At 39.9% G+C, this 17,781-nt stretch overlaps 1 protein-coding gene across 2 annotated transcripts in view; it reads left to right on the forward strand.

Annotated features, from left to right (window-relative positions):
* The window catches only part of LOC126339177 (zinc finger protein 236-like), a 216,534-nt gene that overhangs the window by 19,848 nt on the left and 178,905 nt on the right, over window positions 1-17,781 (forward strand). For both annotated transcript variants that reach the window (XM_050001610.1, XM_050001609.1), the window contains exons 4-5: window positions 9,163-9,540; window positions 9,928-10,056. In XM_050001610.1, the coding sequence (XP_049857567.1) occupies window positions 9,163-9,540; window positions 9,928-10,056 (507 nt within the window). The remainder of the gene's footprint in view (window positions 1-9,162; window positions 9,541-9,927; window positions 10,057-17,781) is intronic.

Consider the following 17,781-nt stretch of genomic DNA (forward strand, 5'->3'; position numbering starts at 1 on the left):
AAAATGAGGAAATGTAATTATTTGATTACGTTTTACAATACTCAGTATGTATTTTAATCTTTATGTCCGTAGGCAAGTTTCACAGTCAGAAAAGTCATGGTATTCAAATACAATTGGTTGTGTTGTTTTGGAATAATTTTATCACATTATAAAGTGAAGAATATGTATGGTTTCTATTAACTGGCAGAATGAATCCTGCGTGTTTGTCATGTACAGAACAGATATTGTAGTGTCTGAAATGCCCAGTCTGCTAGTTTTCCATGAAACTATTTCATCTGAACTGTTTGAATATTTTTTACACCCATTGCATCTATTTTCCATCCTTTTTGATCCAGGCTTTGGACCAGCACTGGCAAAGTTAAAAAGTTTAAGTTTGTTTCAATTGTGCCCATCTGCAACTTAACATCTCTTTTTTACAGTAAGTAGCAATCTATCTTTGCCTTCTACTTAACGTAGCCTTCCGAAATTCCTTCATCAAAGAAGGTGAAGTAAATATTCCAGAATTCAAATCAAGAGCAGCTGCCACCATCAGCAACTTTAGTAGATGTCCTCAGAGTAATGAAGCAACTTAAATCACTTAATAAAAGCAAGTCTTCTGGTGCAGATTGTATACCAGTTAGGTTCCTTTCTGAGTATGTTGACGCAATAGCTTCGTACTTAACAATTGCACACAACCAGTCGCTCAATGAAAGATCCGTACGCAAAGACTGGAAAGTTGCGCAGGTCATGTCAATATTCAAAAAGGTAGTTGGAGTAATCCACCAAATTACAGGCCCATATCATTAATGCCAATATAAACTACCTTATTGGCTGAAAGCTATAATTGTGTGAATCTTTTTGTTGTGCCTATCGTGACTCAGCATCTCCACTATATGGTGTGTAGCAACTTTCCTTCTCTGGTATTATTAAAGGATTTAGGAGACAATCTTAGGAGCTGTCTTAAGTTGTTTCCAAATGTTGCTGTCATTTGCCGTCTAGTAAAGTCATCAGATGACCAAAACAAATTGCAGAACCATTTAGAAAAGATGTTTGTTGCAAAAATTAGCAGTTGACCCTAAATAATGAAAAACGTGAGGCCATCTACATGGGTGCTTAAAGGAATCCCTAAAACTTTGGCTACACGATAAATTAGTCAAATCTACAGGCTGTAAATTCAACTAAATACCTAGGAATTACAATTACAAACAACTCAAATTTGATAGAACACATAGAAAACGTTGTGGAGTAAGGCAAACCAAAGACGGTGTTTTATTAGTTGAACACTCAGAAAATGCAACAAATCTACTAAAAGGGAGACAGCCTACACTATACTTGTCCATCCTATTCTGAAGTACTGCTTTGCTGTCTGGAATCCTTGCCAGATAGGATTAACAGAAGAAGAACAACACGTTTTGTATTATCACGAAATAGGGGAGAGGGCGTCACTGACATGGTACAGGATTTGGGGTGGACATTATTAAAACAGAGGTGTTCGTCACTGTAGCAGAATCTTGACAAAATTTCATTCACCAGTTTTTTTTTGTGAGACTGCAAAAATATTTTGTTGACAGTGAATTACATAGGGAGAAACGATCATCATTATACACCGAAGAATCAAAGAAACTGGTACACCTGCTTAATATTGTGTAGGGCCCCATGAGCTCACAGAAGTGCCGCAGTGTGATGTGGTATGGACTTGACTAATGTTGGAAGTAGTGCCAGCGGGAACTGATGCTATGACTCCTGCAGGGATGTCCATAAATCCCGAAGAGTACGAGGGGGCGGCAATCTCTTCTGAGCAGAACTTTGCAAGGCATCCCAGGTATGCTCAATGATGTACATGTTTTGGGAGTTTGGTGGCCAGCGGAAGTGTTTAAACTCAAGAGTGCCTCTGGAGTCTCTCTGTAGTAGTTCTGGATGTGTGGAGTGTCGCATTGCCCTCCTGGAATTGCCCAAGTCTGTCGGAATTGCCCAAGTCTGCATAAATGGATGCAGGTGATCAGACAGGATGCTTTCATATGTGTCACATGTATCTAGACGAATCGGGTCCCATATCACTCAACCTGCACATGCCCCACACTTACAGAGCCTCCACCACCTTGAACAGTCCACTGCTGTCATGCAGAGTCCATGGGTATGTGATTGTCTCCATACCTGTACATGTCCGTTCACTTGATACAATTTGAAACGAGATTCGTCCAACCAGACAACATGTTTCCAGTCATCAACAGTCCAAAGTCGGTGTTGACGACCCCAGGCGAGGTGTAGGCTCTCTTTTCGTTGATGACTTAGCAATCTATTGCAGCTCTCAATGAACCTGTCTACTTGAGGAACACCTTCAGTGATGTTCGATCATCTTTACTCATGGAGCATCCAACACTTCCGGTTTTTCACTGACATGTGCTAGGAGTTTCTTTCCCAATCCCTATGTCTCGGCCCATTCATTCTTACATTCACTGAGACAATGAAATTCTTGTTCCTTGTCCATTGGAAACTGGATTGTATATTCAGCTGCACATCCATCTATCTTATGTCTTCTTAACACCATCCGACATTGAGAGGTACAGTTTGCCACTGGTGCCTTCTATACTGGCCCTGTTGAGTCTTTACGCTGAGGCATACCTGTAGGATATTCTCCTCAGTTGTTACGAGAGCTGTCTGTCTTCTATGCCCAGTGGCCCATCCTGTGCTCCCTTTGATGATGATTCCCTCAACTGCCACTATGGGCTGCACCCGCCTTCTCTGTTGCTTCCAGGAGTTTGCTTTCATGCTGCTTCGACAACTCTGCTTTAAGCTCCCTGCCACATTCCCCATGGGTGCAAGCTCTTCACCACCCTGGCTTTGTGCCAAGGCATGTGTTAATTTCGGATTCCATTTGCTTCCTAAGGACACTGCCCCTGGCCTGGTGAATCTTAGAGTTTCTCACACTTGGGGACAGTGTCTTCATCTACACCAACAGTTCCAAGACCAACCATTGTGTAAGGTGTGCCTTTGTACTTGGCGATGATCATTTTCAGTATCAGCTTCTTGACCAGTGCTTGATTTTTACCGTGGAGCCCTACGCCGTCTATCAGCCCACCATGTACATGCGGCAACACAGGCCTCCAAATAGCTTCATCTCCTAAGGTTCTCTCAGTGCTCTTCAGAACCTACGCGCACTGTACCCAGTCCACGATTTAGTACGATGGATCCAAGAATGCCTCCATTCAATTACTTTGAGGGGGAGGGGGAGGGGGCAACGTGGTGTTCCTGTGGGTTCTGGTCCTGTTGGCATGTCGGGAAACGAGGCTGCTAATGTTGCTGCAAAGGCTACAGCCATTCTCCCCCAGCCTGCTAGTCATTCTCTTCCCTAAGATAATATCCATGTTGACGTATGTTGGCACGTAGTATCACTTTGGAGTGCACAATGGTCTTCTCTCCAGGGGAACAAACTCTGGGACATTAAACCTCTCCCAATAGCATGGTTGACTTCCTCTTGCCCCTCACATTGCGAGGTAGTCATTTTAGCCTGGCTGCGTACAGGACACTGTTGTTTTAGTCACCACCCAAAAAGAAAAAGTCGAACCCACTAATATCTAATAGTACCTGCATTTTGAGAGCTGTCACCTCTTCCATACAAAAAAATTGCTCCCATTCAGCCTGGCCACCCGTGGATGTTGTTTCTGCTGTGAGGAGAATTTCCTTGCCCAGCATGTTGAAGTTCTAACAGTAGCCTTCATGGCAAACACTATTCCTCAACCCCAGTCCACAAATTTCCCACACCACACCCTCACATTTGATTGACTCTGCCACCATATAATGCAAAGGAGTAGCTCATTGTCCAGTAACATCCTGGACTGAAGCAACTAATTGTTTCCTTTATCAGGTCTGTGACTATATCATCATGCCTGGAAGTGAGGGCATCCTACTCGTGATCCTTCTCACCCCTCTAAAAATAGTATTGTGCCACTCACCCACCCATCCAACCCACGCAATGTCCTAGTCCATCCCTCTGCATCTCCCTATGCCAACCATTTCCAACAGGAGTCATATCCCTGTAGAAGATCCAGGTGCAAGACCTGGCCAATTCACCCACACAGTATATTCTACGCTAGTCCTGTCACAGGCTTATCCTTCCCATCAGAGGCAGGGCAACCTGCATAAGCAGCAATATTATATGCCAATTCTGTAGTAATCTGTGCACAGCATTTTATGTAGGCATGGCCACCAACTAGTTGTCCACCAGAATAAGTGACCACAACCAAACTGACCAAAAGCAGAGTAGGCCATCAGTTGGTGGAACATTCTGCTGAGCACATCATGTACGAGTTCAATGGCTGCATCCAAACTTGTTCCACTTGGGCCCTTCCCCCAGCATTGGCTTATCTAAGCTACATATGACCTGATATTTGTGAGTGTTTCGTATCAAGCAACGTAACCTCTTACCTGTGTTCACATTCCGCACTGACCAGTTGCAGCTGTAGCGGCGTATCGAAAGCTAAGTACTAAGTAATTGTTTGTGTATAGTGGTTTATTTAGGAACTTTAGTAGTCTTCAACCGGAGTTTTTTGTGTTTTCTGGTGAAATAATTTCAGAAGAACCTCTTGGGAACTGTTTTCAGCTTCTTTACTGTGTCATTAGATGTTTGATTCTCTTTCTGTATTAGTCTTTTGTTATATTCACATTTGTTGTTTATTAATACTGTTAATAATAGTCATTACTTCTCTTGTAGAGTAAGTTTGTGTTTATTGTAGTTAGGTTTTTAACATCTTCTTATTGTAGTAGCGGAAATTAGTAAAAGTAAAATTTTACCACGAGTGAGAAGTGTGGGCTTTGCCATAGGTTCGTGAGTAGTGCATTGCGATGTGAGACTTGTTCGAAGTATTTTCACTGGGGGGGAATGCAGTGGGGAAGCCAGTAGGCATTCTGGTGAGATCCTCTCCTGGAACTGCAGGGTTATGTAGCAAGAGTAAGTTGATAGAAGAGCAGGAGCGTAAGACCTGTGCCCTTCAGGTGCAGTTGAAAAACGCACAGGAGCAGCTAGATAGGATGAGGAAGGAGAAGGGGGTTGGGAGCTGGTTGTTGGCAAGAGATCTGCTAGGAGAAGAAGATTTTCAGATAGTTTTACTATTGGTGTTTGCTATAGATATGACCAACTGTCAGAGTCTAGTGGAGAGGAATCTCTAGTAGCTGTAGATGTAGGAAGTATGCAGCAGACCTCAGTAGTTACAATAGCTAGAACAGTTGCAAAGTCGAAGAGGAAGAAGAAGATTCTGCTGTTAGGTAGTTCTCATGGGAGAGGTGTACGCCAGCAGTTGCAGGAAGTGCAGGGGAGTGAGTACCAGGCCACCAGCATTGTGAAGCCTAATGCAGGATTGGCTCAGGTGACTGTTAACGTAGGGGGGGTTATGTAGGGATTTTACTAAAGAGGATCAGGTAGTGATTGTGGGTGGGGCTGGTAATAGTATTGATAGGGATGTGGAGTATGACATAGATGGTGACCTGGAAAAGATATCCTCTCAGACTGGCAACACAAATGTGCATTTCGTGGAACTGTTTCAGCGTCACAATCGGTCTCATTTTAATACAGCCGTCAGGCGTAATAACATGAGACTTGGGGGTGTGCTGATGACAGAAAGCATGGGTCACATTTCAGTGGTGTCGGTGGAGTCTATAAGCAGGACGGGTTTCACTAGACATGGCCTGCACCTCAACAGGTATGGGAAGGGGAGGTTGGCAAAGCTTATAGGTGACAGCATGGGTGGGGTTGGTGGGATCACTCATGGGAAAATTCCTGAAGTAGTGGGTGTTAGAGCTGCACCTTTTTTAGATTGAAGTCAGCTGATAGGTATTCCTGCTTAAGGGAAGTCTCTCTAACAAAGGAACCACTTTTGACAAAGCTTAGGTATCCGAGTAATGAGGGAATTAGTATATTTCATCAAAATATACAAGGTATTAGAGATAAAGTTAGTGAACTGCTTATAGATGTTGACTCTGAAATTATTGGTATATCTGAACACTTCTTAAATAAGGAGATAATTCAGAGGCTTCCTTTACCAGGATACAGAGTGGCTTGGCAGCTTTTCGAGGAGCTGTTTGTGGTGTGGGGGAGTAGACATGTATGTGAAAAACGGCATCCCATTTGAGTCAATTGATGTTTCAGAGTACTGCACTGAAAAGGTGTTTGAATGTTGTGCAGGTGTGGTTAAATTTAACGGAGCTAAACTTCTAACTGTTGTTATTTATAGATCCCCAGACTCTGATTTCACATCATTTTTGCTAAAACTAGAGGAGGTTCTTGGTTCACTTTATTGGAAATACAAAAAGTTAGTTATATGTGGTGACTTCAATATTAATTATATAAGTGATAGTGCAAGGAAGAGGATGCTGGTAGACCTCCTTAATTCATACAATCTTATGCTAACCATATTCTTTCCAACGAGAGTGCAAGGAAACAGTAGAACAACCATAGACAACATTTTTGTTCACTCCTCATTGCTAGAAGGCCATTCTGTTAGCAAAAAGGTGAATGGCCTTTCAGATCATGATGCACAAATTTTAACTCTAAAAGATTTTTGTGCTGCAACTCGTGTTAAATATAGTCATCAGCTGTTTAGGAAAGCTGATCCAGTTGCTGTAGAGACCTTTGTAAACCTTATCAAGGAACAAGAGTAGCAAGATGTTTATAGCGCTGATACAGTAGATGATAAATATCATGCTTTTCTCAAGACTTTTCTCGTGCTCTTTGAAAGTTACTTTCCGTTACAACGTTCAAAACAGGGTACTAGCACAAACAGGCAACCTGGGTGGCTGACTAGAGGAATAAGAATATCTTGTAGAACAAGTGGCAATTATATCAAAACACTAGAAACAGTCAAAAACTAAATGCAGCAGCCCATTACAAACAGTATTGTAAGGTGCTTAAAAATGTTATTAGGAAGGCCAAAAGTATGTGGTATGCAGATAGAATAGCTAAGTCTCAGGATAAAATTAAAACCATATGGTCAGTCGTAAAGGAAGTAGCTGGTCTGCAGAGGCAGGTCGAGGATATAGTATCAGTGCGTAGTGGGAATGTCCATGTTACTGATAAGTCGCATATATGTACAGTATTTAATAATCACTTTCTGAATATAGCAGGTGAACTAAATAGACACCTCGTCCCAACAGGGAATCATATAGTGCTCTTAGAAAAAAAGTGTTCAGAGACTGTTACCTGAAATGATCCTCCATGATACTGACAAGAGGGAGATTGAGTTAATAATTAAATCGGTGCTGGGGTCCCTGCTGTTAATTATTTATATAAATGATACGCCTTCTAATATTACAGGTGATTCAAAAATATTTCTGTTTGCTGATGACACCAGCTTGATAGTGAAGTATCTTGTGTGTAATATTGAAACAGTATCAAATAATGTAGTTCATGAAATAAGTTCATGGCTTGTGGAAAATAATTTGACGCTAAATCACAGTAAGACTCAGGTTTTGCAGTTTCTAACTCACAATTCAACAAGAACCGATATTTTGATGAGACAGAATGGGCATATTAGAAGCGAGATGAAACAGTTCAAGTTCCTGGGTGTTCGGATAGGTAGTAAGCTGTTGTGGAAAGCCCATGTCCAGGATCTTGTTCAAAAACTAAATGCTGCTTTATTTACCATTAAAACAGTATCTGAAATAATTGACACTTCAACACGAAAAGTAGTCTACTTCGCATACTTTCATACGCTTATGTCGTATGGTATTATTTTTTGGGGTAATTCTTCTGATTCGAAAAAGGGTACTTTTGCCTCAAAAACGGGCTGTTCAAGCTATATGTGGTGTAAGTTCGAGAACCTCTTGTCGACTCCTATTCAGTAGTCTGGGAATTCTGACATTGCCTTCACAGTATATATTTTCTTTAATGTCGTTTGTTGTTAGCAATATTAGCCTATTCCCAAGAGTTAGCAGCTTTCACTCAGTTAATACTAGGCAGAAATCCAATCTGCATGTAGAATGCACTTCTTTGACTCTTGTGCAGAAAGGAGTCCAGTATTCTGCTGCATCCATTTTCGATAAGCTACCACAATAACTCAAAAATCTTAGCAGTTGCCCAAACACTTTTAAGTCTAAACTGAAGAGTTTCCTCATGGCTCACTCCTTCTATGCTGTCGAGGAGCTCCTGAAAGACCTAAAAAATTAAGCAAATTCCAGTGTTACGTTGTTGATTTTCTTTATTTAAATTTGCAACTTGTCACCTAAGTGTGTTTTTTTTATATTTCATTTTATCTGTTTCTAATATTGTGTTATAATTTCATGTGTTGACTCGTTCCATGACCATGGAGACTTCTCCTTAATTTGGTCCCACGGAACAATAAATAAGTAAGTAAATCAATAAAAATAAACATAGATGGGAGTTACCCCTTGGAATGCCTCATCCATTTCTGTAATCCTCCTGGCCCCAGTCTCTGCTAACCCACTGCACCCGCACCCCTACCCCTACCCAACAGTTTTCCCCTCCTTTATCCTGTAACCCCTCCTAAACCATGCCACCACGTCAAGTTGTGCCATTTGAACTCGCTGACTCTGCTGCCCATGCACTCACTGCCTGTCCCTTTGACATTCCTATCCTGCACACCGCACCCTTTTAGCGACTAGCTACCCCTTCTCAAACCCTCCCCCCACTTCCTCCTCCATCTATCCCTCTAGCCACCTCATCCTACACAACTTCTCACCCCAGTCCACCTGCCAAACTGCAGTCCCAACACTGTGTGTTCTGCCGGCACATTGTAGCTGCACACGTGTGTGTGTGTGTGTGTGTGTGTGTGTGTGTGTGTGTGTGTGTGAGAGAGAGAGAGAGAGAGCTCATCCTAGGTTGGCGTGAGAGAGGGGGGGGGGGGGGGGGAGAACTCATCCTAGGTTGGCAAAGGATTCGTCTGAAAGCTAGCAAAATATTCATTCATTTGTGTGTGCCTGCTGATGATCAACACTTGTAGTATCAGTAAGTGGTTTCTTTTACCCCTAAATTATTTTCATTCTGTCAAAACTATACTTTCCGTAGCTATAAAAACAGTGGTTTCAGCTTCACAAACTTGAAAACATACTTAAGAGCATTAATTAGTGGAATCTCATATGTCTACTGTTAAACGGTTAATCAATTGCATATGTCCAGCTCTGCATCTACTTACTTTCCTTTCTTGCAGTGTAACTTTGGCCTTCCATTTTCAGATTGCTCTTATAGCAGATACTTCTAGTCAAGTAATTCTTGGTGGAGTCCCAGATAATGATGCTGAGATAGTCATTGAAGCGGCTGAGGTACCAGAGGAAACTGTGGATATACCTTGTGATGAACAACATCACAATGAAGTTTCTATTGCCCTTGAAAATATTCATGAAACTGGGCAAACAGTGTGTCTTCCTATTGAAACAACACAAAAAGAAAGTGACATAGCCGACAGTGCAGTCAGTGAAAAAACTGTAAGATTTGAACTGCCCAGCTCTGATCCTGTGGCAGGAACAGCTGAATCCTTTGATCCTCAGAAATTGGTGCAAGCAGGACAAAACCAGAAGACAAAGGAACCAAATGTTGAACCACCGATGAGGAAGGTAATTCCAAAAATTTTCAAAATACTTTATACGCATGCGTTACTAAAGAAAAATTCATCTTTTTTAAAATAGTGGCAGAAGTATTATTTAAATTAATATTATCCTATATCAGTGATAAGTTTAGTGTGAATTTTTTTTTTTTTGGGGGGGGGGGGGGGGGATTATTCGTATATATTTTTGATGTTCCTGTCATTCAAGTAAGTGTTAAAATTTTGTACTATTTATTTTAATCCAATCTTGTGTTGCTTATTGTTAAAACTGTCTCTTGTCTCCAGTTGAAAAACAATTAAATCGTCTAGTGTTCCATTAATTACACAATTTCCTTCTACCTCTCAGCTAGCAGTCGTATTCTATCTTGTATGAGTAACTTTTTATTTTACTTTTTAGGGTCCTTTTATCTGTGAGACGTGTGGTAAAGAATTCTCCAAATGGGCTCAACTACGGAGGCATATAAAGTGTCATATTGATGATAAACCTCATAGATGTATAAAATGTTCATCATCATTCAATGTTGAGGTGAGTAAGCTGTTAAACGTGTCCATCATATTTGGAAGTGTGCAGTTTACCATTTGGTACTCATTTTATGTCTAGTTGCAGAGTTGACAGTTACTCATTTAATAACTTTCTCACATGGGTAGCTCTTATAACAGCTTTACTGTAGAATCTCAGGTGAGCTACAGTAATGTGTGGGTGTGTGGTAAGGGGGGGTGCATGTGTGAGACGAAAATTTTCATTTGTGTAGGGTGACTGTCAATAATTATGGTGGAAGTCGTTAAGTAAGTCAGAGTGAACATTGAGGGGGCTAACCAGTGTAGCTACCAGTGTCTGGCCCAAACTGTCAGTGCCAATAAGGTAACTGTCATGATGGGTTCTTTCATAGTGAACAACCCATTCAACAGACTTTGTTTTCATTTTCTGCAAATCTCATTCATTTACACATTTTGTTTCATAAATCCATAATTAAGGAGAACCTACAGATATGTGAAATGAGTAAAATTATAAATCAGTTGTCAGAATTAACTACTGCAGACTACTTCTTTAAAGTATTCTAACACTCAGTTTCAACTAGTTCTAATCTAAGGTAATCATTTTTAAGTAACACCATGAGATCCTGACAAACAAATGTTAATTGAGAGAGAGAGAGAGAGAGAGAGAGAGAGAGAGAGAGAGAGAGAGAGAGAGAGAGAGAGAATTCACAATGTGGCTGTAGTTAACAAAATTAATTTGCAATGTGAAAGTAAAATAGCACATTCCATGTCATTACGATTTGTTGTGCAAAATGATATATGGGACATGAAAAGCTAATTAACACGAGTGAATATGTCAAAAAAATAATAATTTTTGAAAAAATAATGTATTTGGATAGGTAAAAAGTCTACTCTCCAAGTGGCAGCAGGAGAAAGCACATACAAAGTACTGAAATTTGCAAGTTTTCTCAGCCAGTGGCTTGTCCTTCTGGCAGAAAGATTGAAGAGGTAGGAAGAGGGGTGAAGGGAAAGGGTCGGTGATATTTAGGAAATGGAGAGGGTTTGGAAAGAGTTAAGACAGGTTTACTAGACAGGATGACAAGGAAAGATTGCTTGTTGGGGACTGCACCAGCCACAGATTGAAACCCTGAGAGCTTAAAGGTGGAGGATAGGGTAATAAGCAAGACAGATTAATGACAAAACATTGTACACAAGTTATAAAGAGTGGAAGGCTAAGTGCATTGTGCTATAAAGGTAAAGGGGAAGGGGGGGTAGATAGGTCAGTAAATAAAAGAAATAGATAAGTAAATGGTAGGGAATAAAAGAATAGCTACTGAGAAGAAATGCTGACACCAAAGAAAGTAATGTAAATTAAGGTCAGGTGGGTGACAAGTACCAAGGACATGTTGTAATGCCAGTTCCCACCTGAGGAGTTCCAAGAAACTGGTATCTGGGGGAAGAATCCATATGGAATGTGGGGTGAAACAGGCACCAAAGCCACGGCCATCATGTTGTGTAGCATGCTCTACACCTGTGTATTGTGTGTTGCCAGTATACACCCTATGCCTGTGCCTATTCATCGTAACTAATAACTTGGTGGTAGTCATGCCATCGTAAAAGGCCAAACAATGTTTATATAACAGCTGGTGCATGACATGTTGTTCCACATGTGGCTCTCCCTTTGATAGCATGTTTTGCCAGTTGCAGGGCTGGTACGAGTCGTAGTAGGAGGGTGCATAGGATAAACCTTACATCAGGGCCACTCAAAAGGAAAAGAGCCATAAGGTAGGTAAATGGGCGCAGAAGGAGCATAGGCTCTGACAATGAAATTGCAGGAATTGGAAGGGCGATGGAAAACTATTCCAGATGTGGTGTGCAGAATGTCAGACAGAATGAACCTCATTCAAGGCATGATTTTAGGAAGTCATAGCCCTGTTGAAGTAGCTGATTCAAGACCAGGATAATATTGTGTGACGAAGGGTCTATCCCGAAGCTTATTTTTGGAGGGATCAGTAGTACAAGGATTGGATGTGATAACACTAACTAAAAGTAAATGATGGTTTAATACTTGGAGCTGTAGGGCAAGTGACCAACAACCTGACCATGTTGAACCTATCATCAGAAACAAGGTCTGAAGCACTGACCAAGAGTGCTGTCAACATACCACTACAAAGATTTAGTATTACAAATGTCTTGCCAAATTCTTCAGGCTAGGCAAGCCTGGTGTGCCATGGGTAGCATTGTTAGGGGCACCATTGTTGAGTAGAATTTCTGTGATGTTGGTTTTCTGGCCTATATGTGAAAGAATGTAGGGAGTAGTACACTAAAGGAATTCAAGTAATCACTTTGAACCATTGGGTATAACCTACTACTAATGTACCTATACCCTGTAATACAAAGTCTGGCTAAATAAGCACTAGCACCTGCTACTACTATTCTTTGTTTTGGTGCAATAGATTGCAGAACGTAAGTTCAAAAGGTAGGTTAGTCAAGTTTTAAGAAAGACCGATTGGAATATTTGAGAATTATCAGCAGTACAACAAAAAACATAAAACATGTAGAATTAAAATCAATCATGTGATTTACTGCAGAGAAGCATAAGAGGGAGACAATTTAGGTGCACACTTACTGTGAAAAAGTAAATTAAAAACAGTATTACAGATACCAAAAGACTCTGACAGAATGACAAGGCTTCTTTTAAAAATATGTGAAAGTTATTCCATTGGATTGGAAACTCTCAAATGAAATTAGATATCTGTTAAAGAGAAAGCCAGACTTTCAAGAAAACAATAATGGAAACACAAGAAAATATGCTGAATTAAACTAAGCTGTTCAGAGCTTTCTTCAAGAGAAAGTGGAAATGTCCTATAGAATTTTATAAAGCACAAAGAAAAACTAAACAGAAACATATGTTGTATGAAAATCACAGTTCATTAGTAAATATGTCACAAACAGCACATAGAAAACTGTAAGGTTATTCAAAGGTTCCATGAAATGTCCGTATAGTTCAAGAAATAAATCGGGGAGACCCACTGTCTTCAGAAATTTCTAATCTATAAATTACACTTATGGACAGTCCATGATGAACTGTCTGTCAATGCTTGAGAAAGTGTGCAGTTTTTCGTAACACAAGCAGGTGCGGGGTATATTTTGTATGAATGTTCATAATAGCTGCCTTAGTTACCAAGGTATACATGTAGGAGCAAAATCAGTTTACTCCTAGTTTAATTAAACAAAAACTCAATAAACTTACATAAAGTGATCTAAAGCACTGTTTAATTAATTGCAATGAGATCTATTGTTACTGGCATAGAAAAACAAAGCATCAGTTCACCATGTTATACTGAAAAATTTTATGTCAGTGCTACTGCTTCCATTAGATTTCACCATGATAGTGGGGAGTTCAGAATTGAAAGGTGGTTCTGTAATGAGAATCCACATTACAAAATAATCATTCTTATTAGTTCTAGAGGAAATTACCAGGTTTTTTTTAAAACCTGGAAGTTGAAGACTTGTTGCAAATGGAACAAATCTGAACTACTTTTATTTTGTGGTTGAGATTGTATTGTTTGCCTCTAGTTCAAGTAAACTTCAACAACTAACGCTAGAGAAGTCGTAGACCTAGCTTAAGAGTATTTAATGAAGAAAACAACTTGATGAAGAGCAGAAGAAATAAATGGGAGAATAAAAGTGGCTTGGAGTGTTTTTGGAAATGCAAACAAGGGTTGTAAAAAAGAAAAACTTCCAAAGTGTCTGAAAATAGAATAGTTTAGTGTTATTTAATAGTAAAGCCAGTTGCTAAAAGGTATTTACTTCAGCCCCTAAGACATTTTCAAGTGAACAGTCAGTGATCCTGGACATAAAGACATGTATCAAGCATCTTAAAACAAGATAATAGTAGTTTCTTGCAGTAGAATTGTGGATAATTTTGTCCAACAACCCACTGTAATGTTTATAAGTAAAACTTACATAAAGACAGTCAGGTAAAAGTTACACAACAGGACTTATGTTGCAAGTCTGTGTGTGTTCAGCATGCACTAGTAAAGTGGGAGTTGTTTTTCTTGTGGTGAGAAGTGAAAGAGGGTGTCAGCAGTGTGTTGTAAAGGTAGACTAACCAGCATAGTAACACATGGGCTTTTAAAGTGAAATGCATTCAGTAACTGTGGCTTACCTAGCAAGCAATAGTGAGGTGTAGTTGGGAGAAGTCGTGAGAGAAGAGAAAAGAAAATCATAAACCATACTGCGTGTGGAAATGCACGTCAGGCACTGACCATCTAATGCACAACAAAATATTATCACAAAGACCCTTGACAGGCCTAGCAAGCCAGTGGTAGCTATCATCACCACTTCCGACTATCAAACAATCCTCTGATCAAAACCAGTACTGAAAATAACAAAACCTTTCAGGAGATCTGGCCTATATGGTTCCAATGAGATACAGATTTCTCTGAAGAAAAATTTAAGAACTGGGGCTGTTAATGTTTTATACTGAGAAACTGATGTAAGAATTCAGTAAATCACACAGATAATGACCGAGACTTAACATATTGATAATTGGATTATGAGAAGCAAGCAAAGAAGGGAATGCCAGTGAGGTGCTCGAAGAAAGGATATGAAGTGTGGTGGTCAAGAAGAGACAAAAGAGAAAAAAATGTCACAATAATAGTGGCTAAAGAACTGGCAATCAAAGTACTTAATGTAGAAAATGTATGTGACAGAGTAGTTAAAGTTAATATAATGGTGGAAGGAAATAGCCTTGTTATAATACAGGTTTATTCTCCTCAAATTGTATGCAAGACAGATGAAAAGTAAGAGTTTATCACTATAATGGAGGATACTGTAACATTAACAAGATCGTGATTATAGGAAACTTTAGTGCTAGAGTAGAGAATGAAAGAAAAGGATACAAAACAGTCATAGGAAGCCATGTGGACAAACCCAGAAATAATGAAAGGAAGGTATTACCACACACACATATACGATAAATAAATGGATTATTGATAACAGATGGCATAAAAGAGAGTGTGAGTCTTAAGTTAACCAGATAAAGTTGGAATTTACAACAGTAATTTGTAAGAGACTATATGATGATAACCTACGAAGTCATAAGATGCCTGGCTTAAGTGGAAATGATACCAAGCATTAATCTCATCAGTGACCACATACTATAGTTAGGGACATGGAAGAAATCCAGAAAGGGTAAATATGGGAGAAAAAGACAAAAAATCTAATACTCGAAACTGCAAGTTAGATGCCCAAGAGATACACAGTGAAAAGATTAGGGTACTGCTTCCCAAAGAAGAGAGGGAAGATGTGAGAGAAGAACGGAAGAGGTTTTAATGGGCATTAGTCAAGGCAGCAGACACAAAGAAACTTCATGGTGAAATGAGAGAATTGCATAAGCAGAAGAAGAAGAAGAAGAAGAAGAAGAAGAAGAGCACATAGAGAGATAGAAGCTAATGTTAAAGATTTGAAAAGGTGTGTCACATATTAGGTAGTGGAAAGAAGTAGAAAGAAAATACTTCAAAAAGTCATCAACAAATAAAGAAAACCCATTGTGCAAGATGCTCATGCTATTCCAGGAATATTTAGGTATTTTGCTATAAAAAAAAAATATTTCAAAGGCCCCTGCCAAGCTTTTATAAAAGCTCTCCCAGTATAGCTTCAATCATTGTCTATGTGCAAGTCAGCCTGCCTTTCAGAACAGAGATGGTTGAATCCAGTACAAGTTGCTCAGTCCAAAATGATGCCACTTTTCTAGCATGTCTGCTGAAGAAACTCGCAATTCCACGGCACCATCTAGCCAATAGGGCGCGTGCAAGACGAGTTACATATGTAGTCGCTGGAATGTCCTGGGTCACAGAGAGCAGGTGCTACACTCTCTTGGAATCCAGACATCAGTCAGAGCAGATGGTCTCTTGTGGTCCAGCTTTTAAGTGGGGTGGACGGTCTCGTGCCCTCTGCCTCTGTTCATCAGGGCTGGCCTGTAACCATATGAACATGAGGTACCATTTTTCCCATTTCCTGTGCCACTATTTTAGGCCCAGCTGTTACACTGGCAGTCAGTCTTCACCTTTACCCTCTGGGCGAACCCTCACGTACATCAACTGTCAGAATATAATAAAAAGTTTAGTTCTCTCTTTCATTCCACACCAGCTTATCTCCCAATGCTTACACCTATCCTGCTCCCTTTGACACTGCTCACTGTGTGGGAGGAAATAGTAGTTTTCCAAGTATGGAAGGAACATTTCCAAAACCTATATAAAGGGCAGAATAAGGTAGTCATCTGTCATGAATGAGTGGAAGAGCCCAAAGGACAGGTCCAGCTGCCTAATTGGAAAGGTTTTCCCTTATTTCACACCTATGGGCATCTTTCCTTCATGAAGTTTGAGAGTTGTGTGTTATAAGTGCATCTGTTAAGGGTAAGTGGCTGTAATGGGTGTGTGTATAGTGCAGTGTTGTGTTCACATAGGAGATGATGAGAGAAGGAAAAGGGTAAAACATAGTGCTGGCACATAGTCTACTGCTCTCAAAGAGCATCGAGGGAGGGGGGGCACCGAGCGTAATGTCCCCCATCCGATGTGTGGAAATCGCCATCAACAGTGCTGCGTGCCCTCACTCTGTGCGACACTGCAGAGAGGTTTGGAATTTAATTTAGGACATGATGCAAAGACTGCTGGTCAAGGACTTCATGCCACCATGGTGTTATTGATCTCAGCACAATGTAGGGGAAATAGAGAGAGGCAAAAGAAATAACACTATTAAAGAGGAAAAGATGTATAAATGACCTGATGAAATAGAAAAAGTCTACAAATGTAGAAAAAAACTGTATTAGTAATGGAAAAACGAGAGAGCTACAGGAATGGATGACGTCACAGTGGAAATAATTGAAAACAAAGGACTTGTCAGGATTCCGCAACTATATAGAATACTGAGGATAATATGGACCTGTGTGGAAAGATTCTTGCTGATTGGGCAAATTCAGTTATTCTATCTATTAATAAGAAGGGAAACAAGATGCTCTCTGTGAACTACAGAGGACTAGCGTTACTGCACCATTGCATGGATATTGGTGAAAATATAAATTTTCAGAAAATCAGGAACAAGATAAGACCAATATAAAAAGGAAAATAACAGCAAGGATTTAGATCTGGAAGATCGACAGTAGATAACATGTTACAGTTAAACAACAGGTAGTAGAAAAGAAACAGGAATTTGGGAAAGACATCATAGCTGCATTCACAGATACAAAAAAAAAAAAAGGCTTATGGCAGTGTTAAAAGGGGAGAGATACGGCAAAGCCGGAATGTTGTCAAAAGGAATAATACTCAAGAGTCAGGAAAACGAGATTAACAAATGCCTGAATTATGTTTTAATAGATGGCAAAAAACCAGAATGGCTTAGAACAGATAGAGTAGTTCACAAGGAGATGTGTTCTTTTCTTACCAGTTCACTTCAATGTAGTCATGCACAACATCATAAAAGAAGTTTGTCAGGGCTCAAGAGCAGATATCATAGCGTATGAAAATATTATGATGGTGATATGGAAGACAACAGTAAATCTTGGAAGAACAATAACTAGAAGATGAAAGAAGCAGACAATGAAATAATCTTAACAAAAAGTGACGTACAAAATATTTGATCCATTGAACATACGCAACTGAGGATTATGTTTATAGAATAAAACTCCACTTCAGTTGCCAGTAATTTCTCAATTTATTGAAGGACTGATTTTGAAGCATAAAGCTTCATCTGCTGGTTTCCACCAAAAATT

The sequence above is a fragment of the Schistocerca gregaria genome, chromosome 1 (assembly GCF_023897955.1).
Source record: "Schistocerca gregaria isolate iqSchGreg1 chromosome 1, iqSchGreg1.2, whole genome shotgun sequence".
Classification (NCBI taxonomy): domain Eukaryota; kingdom Metazoa; phylum Arthropoda; class Insecta; order Orthoptera; family Acrididae; genus Schistocerca; species Schistocerca gregaria.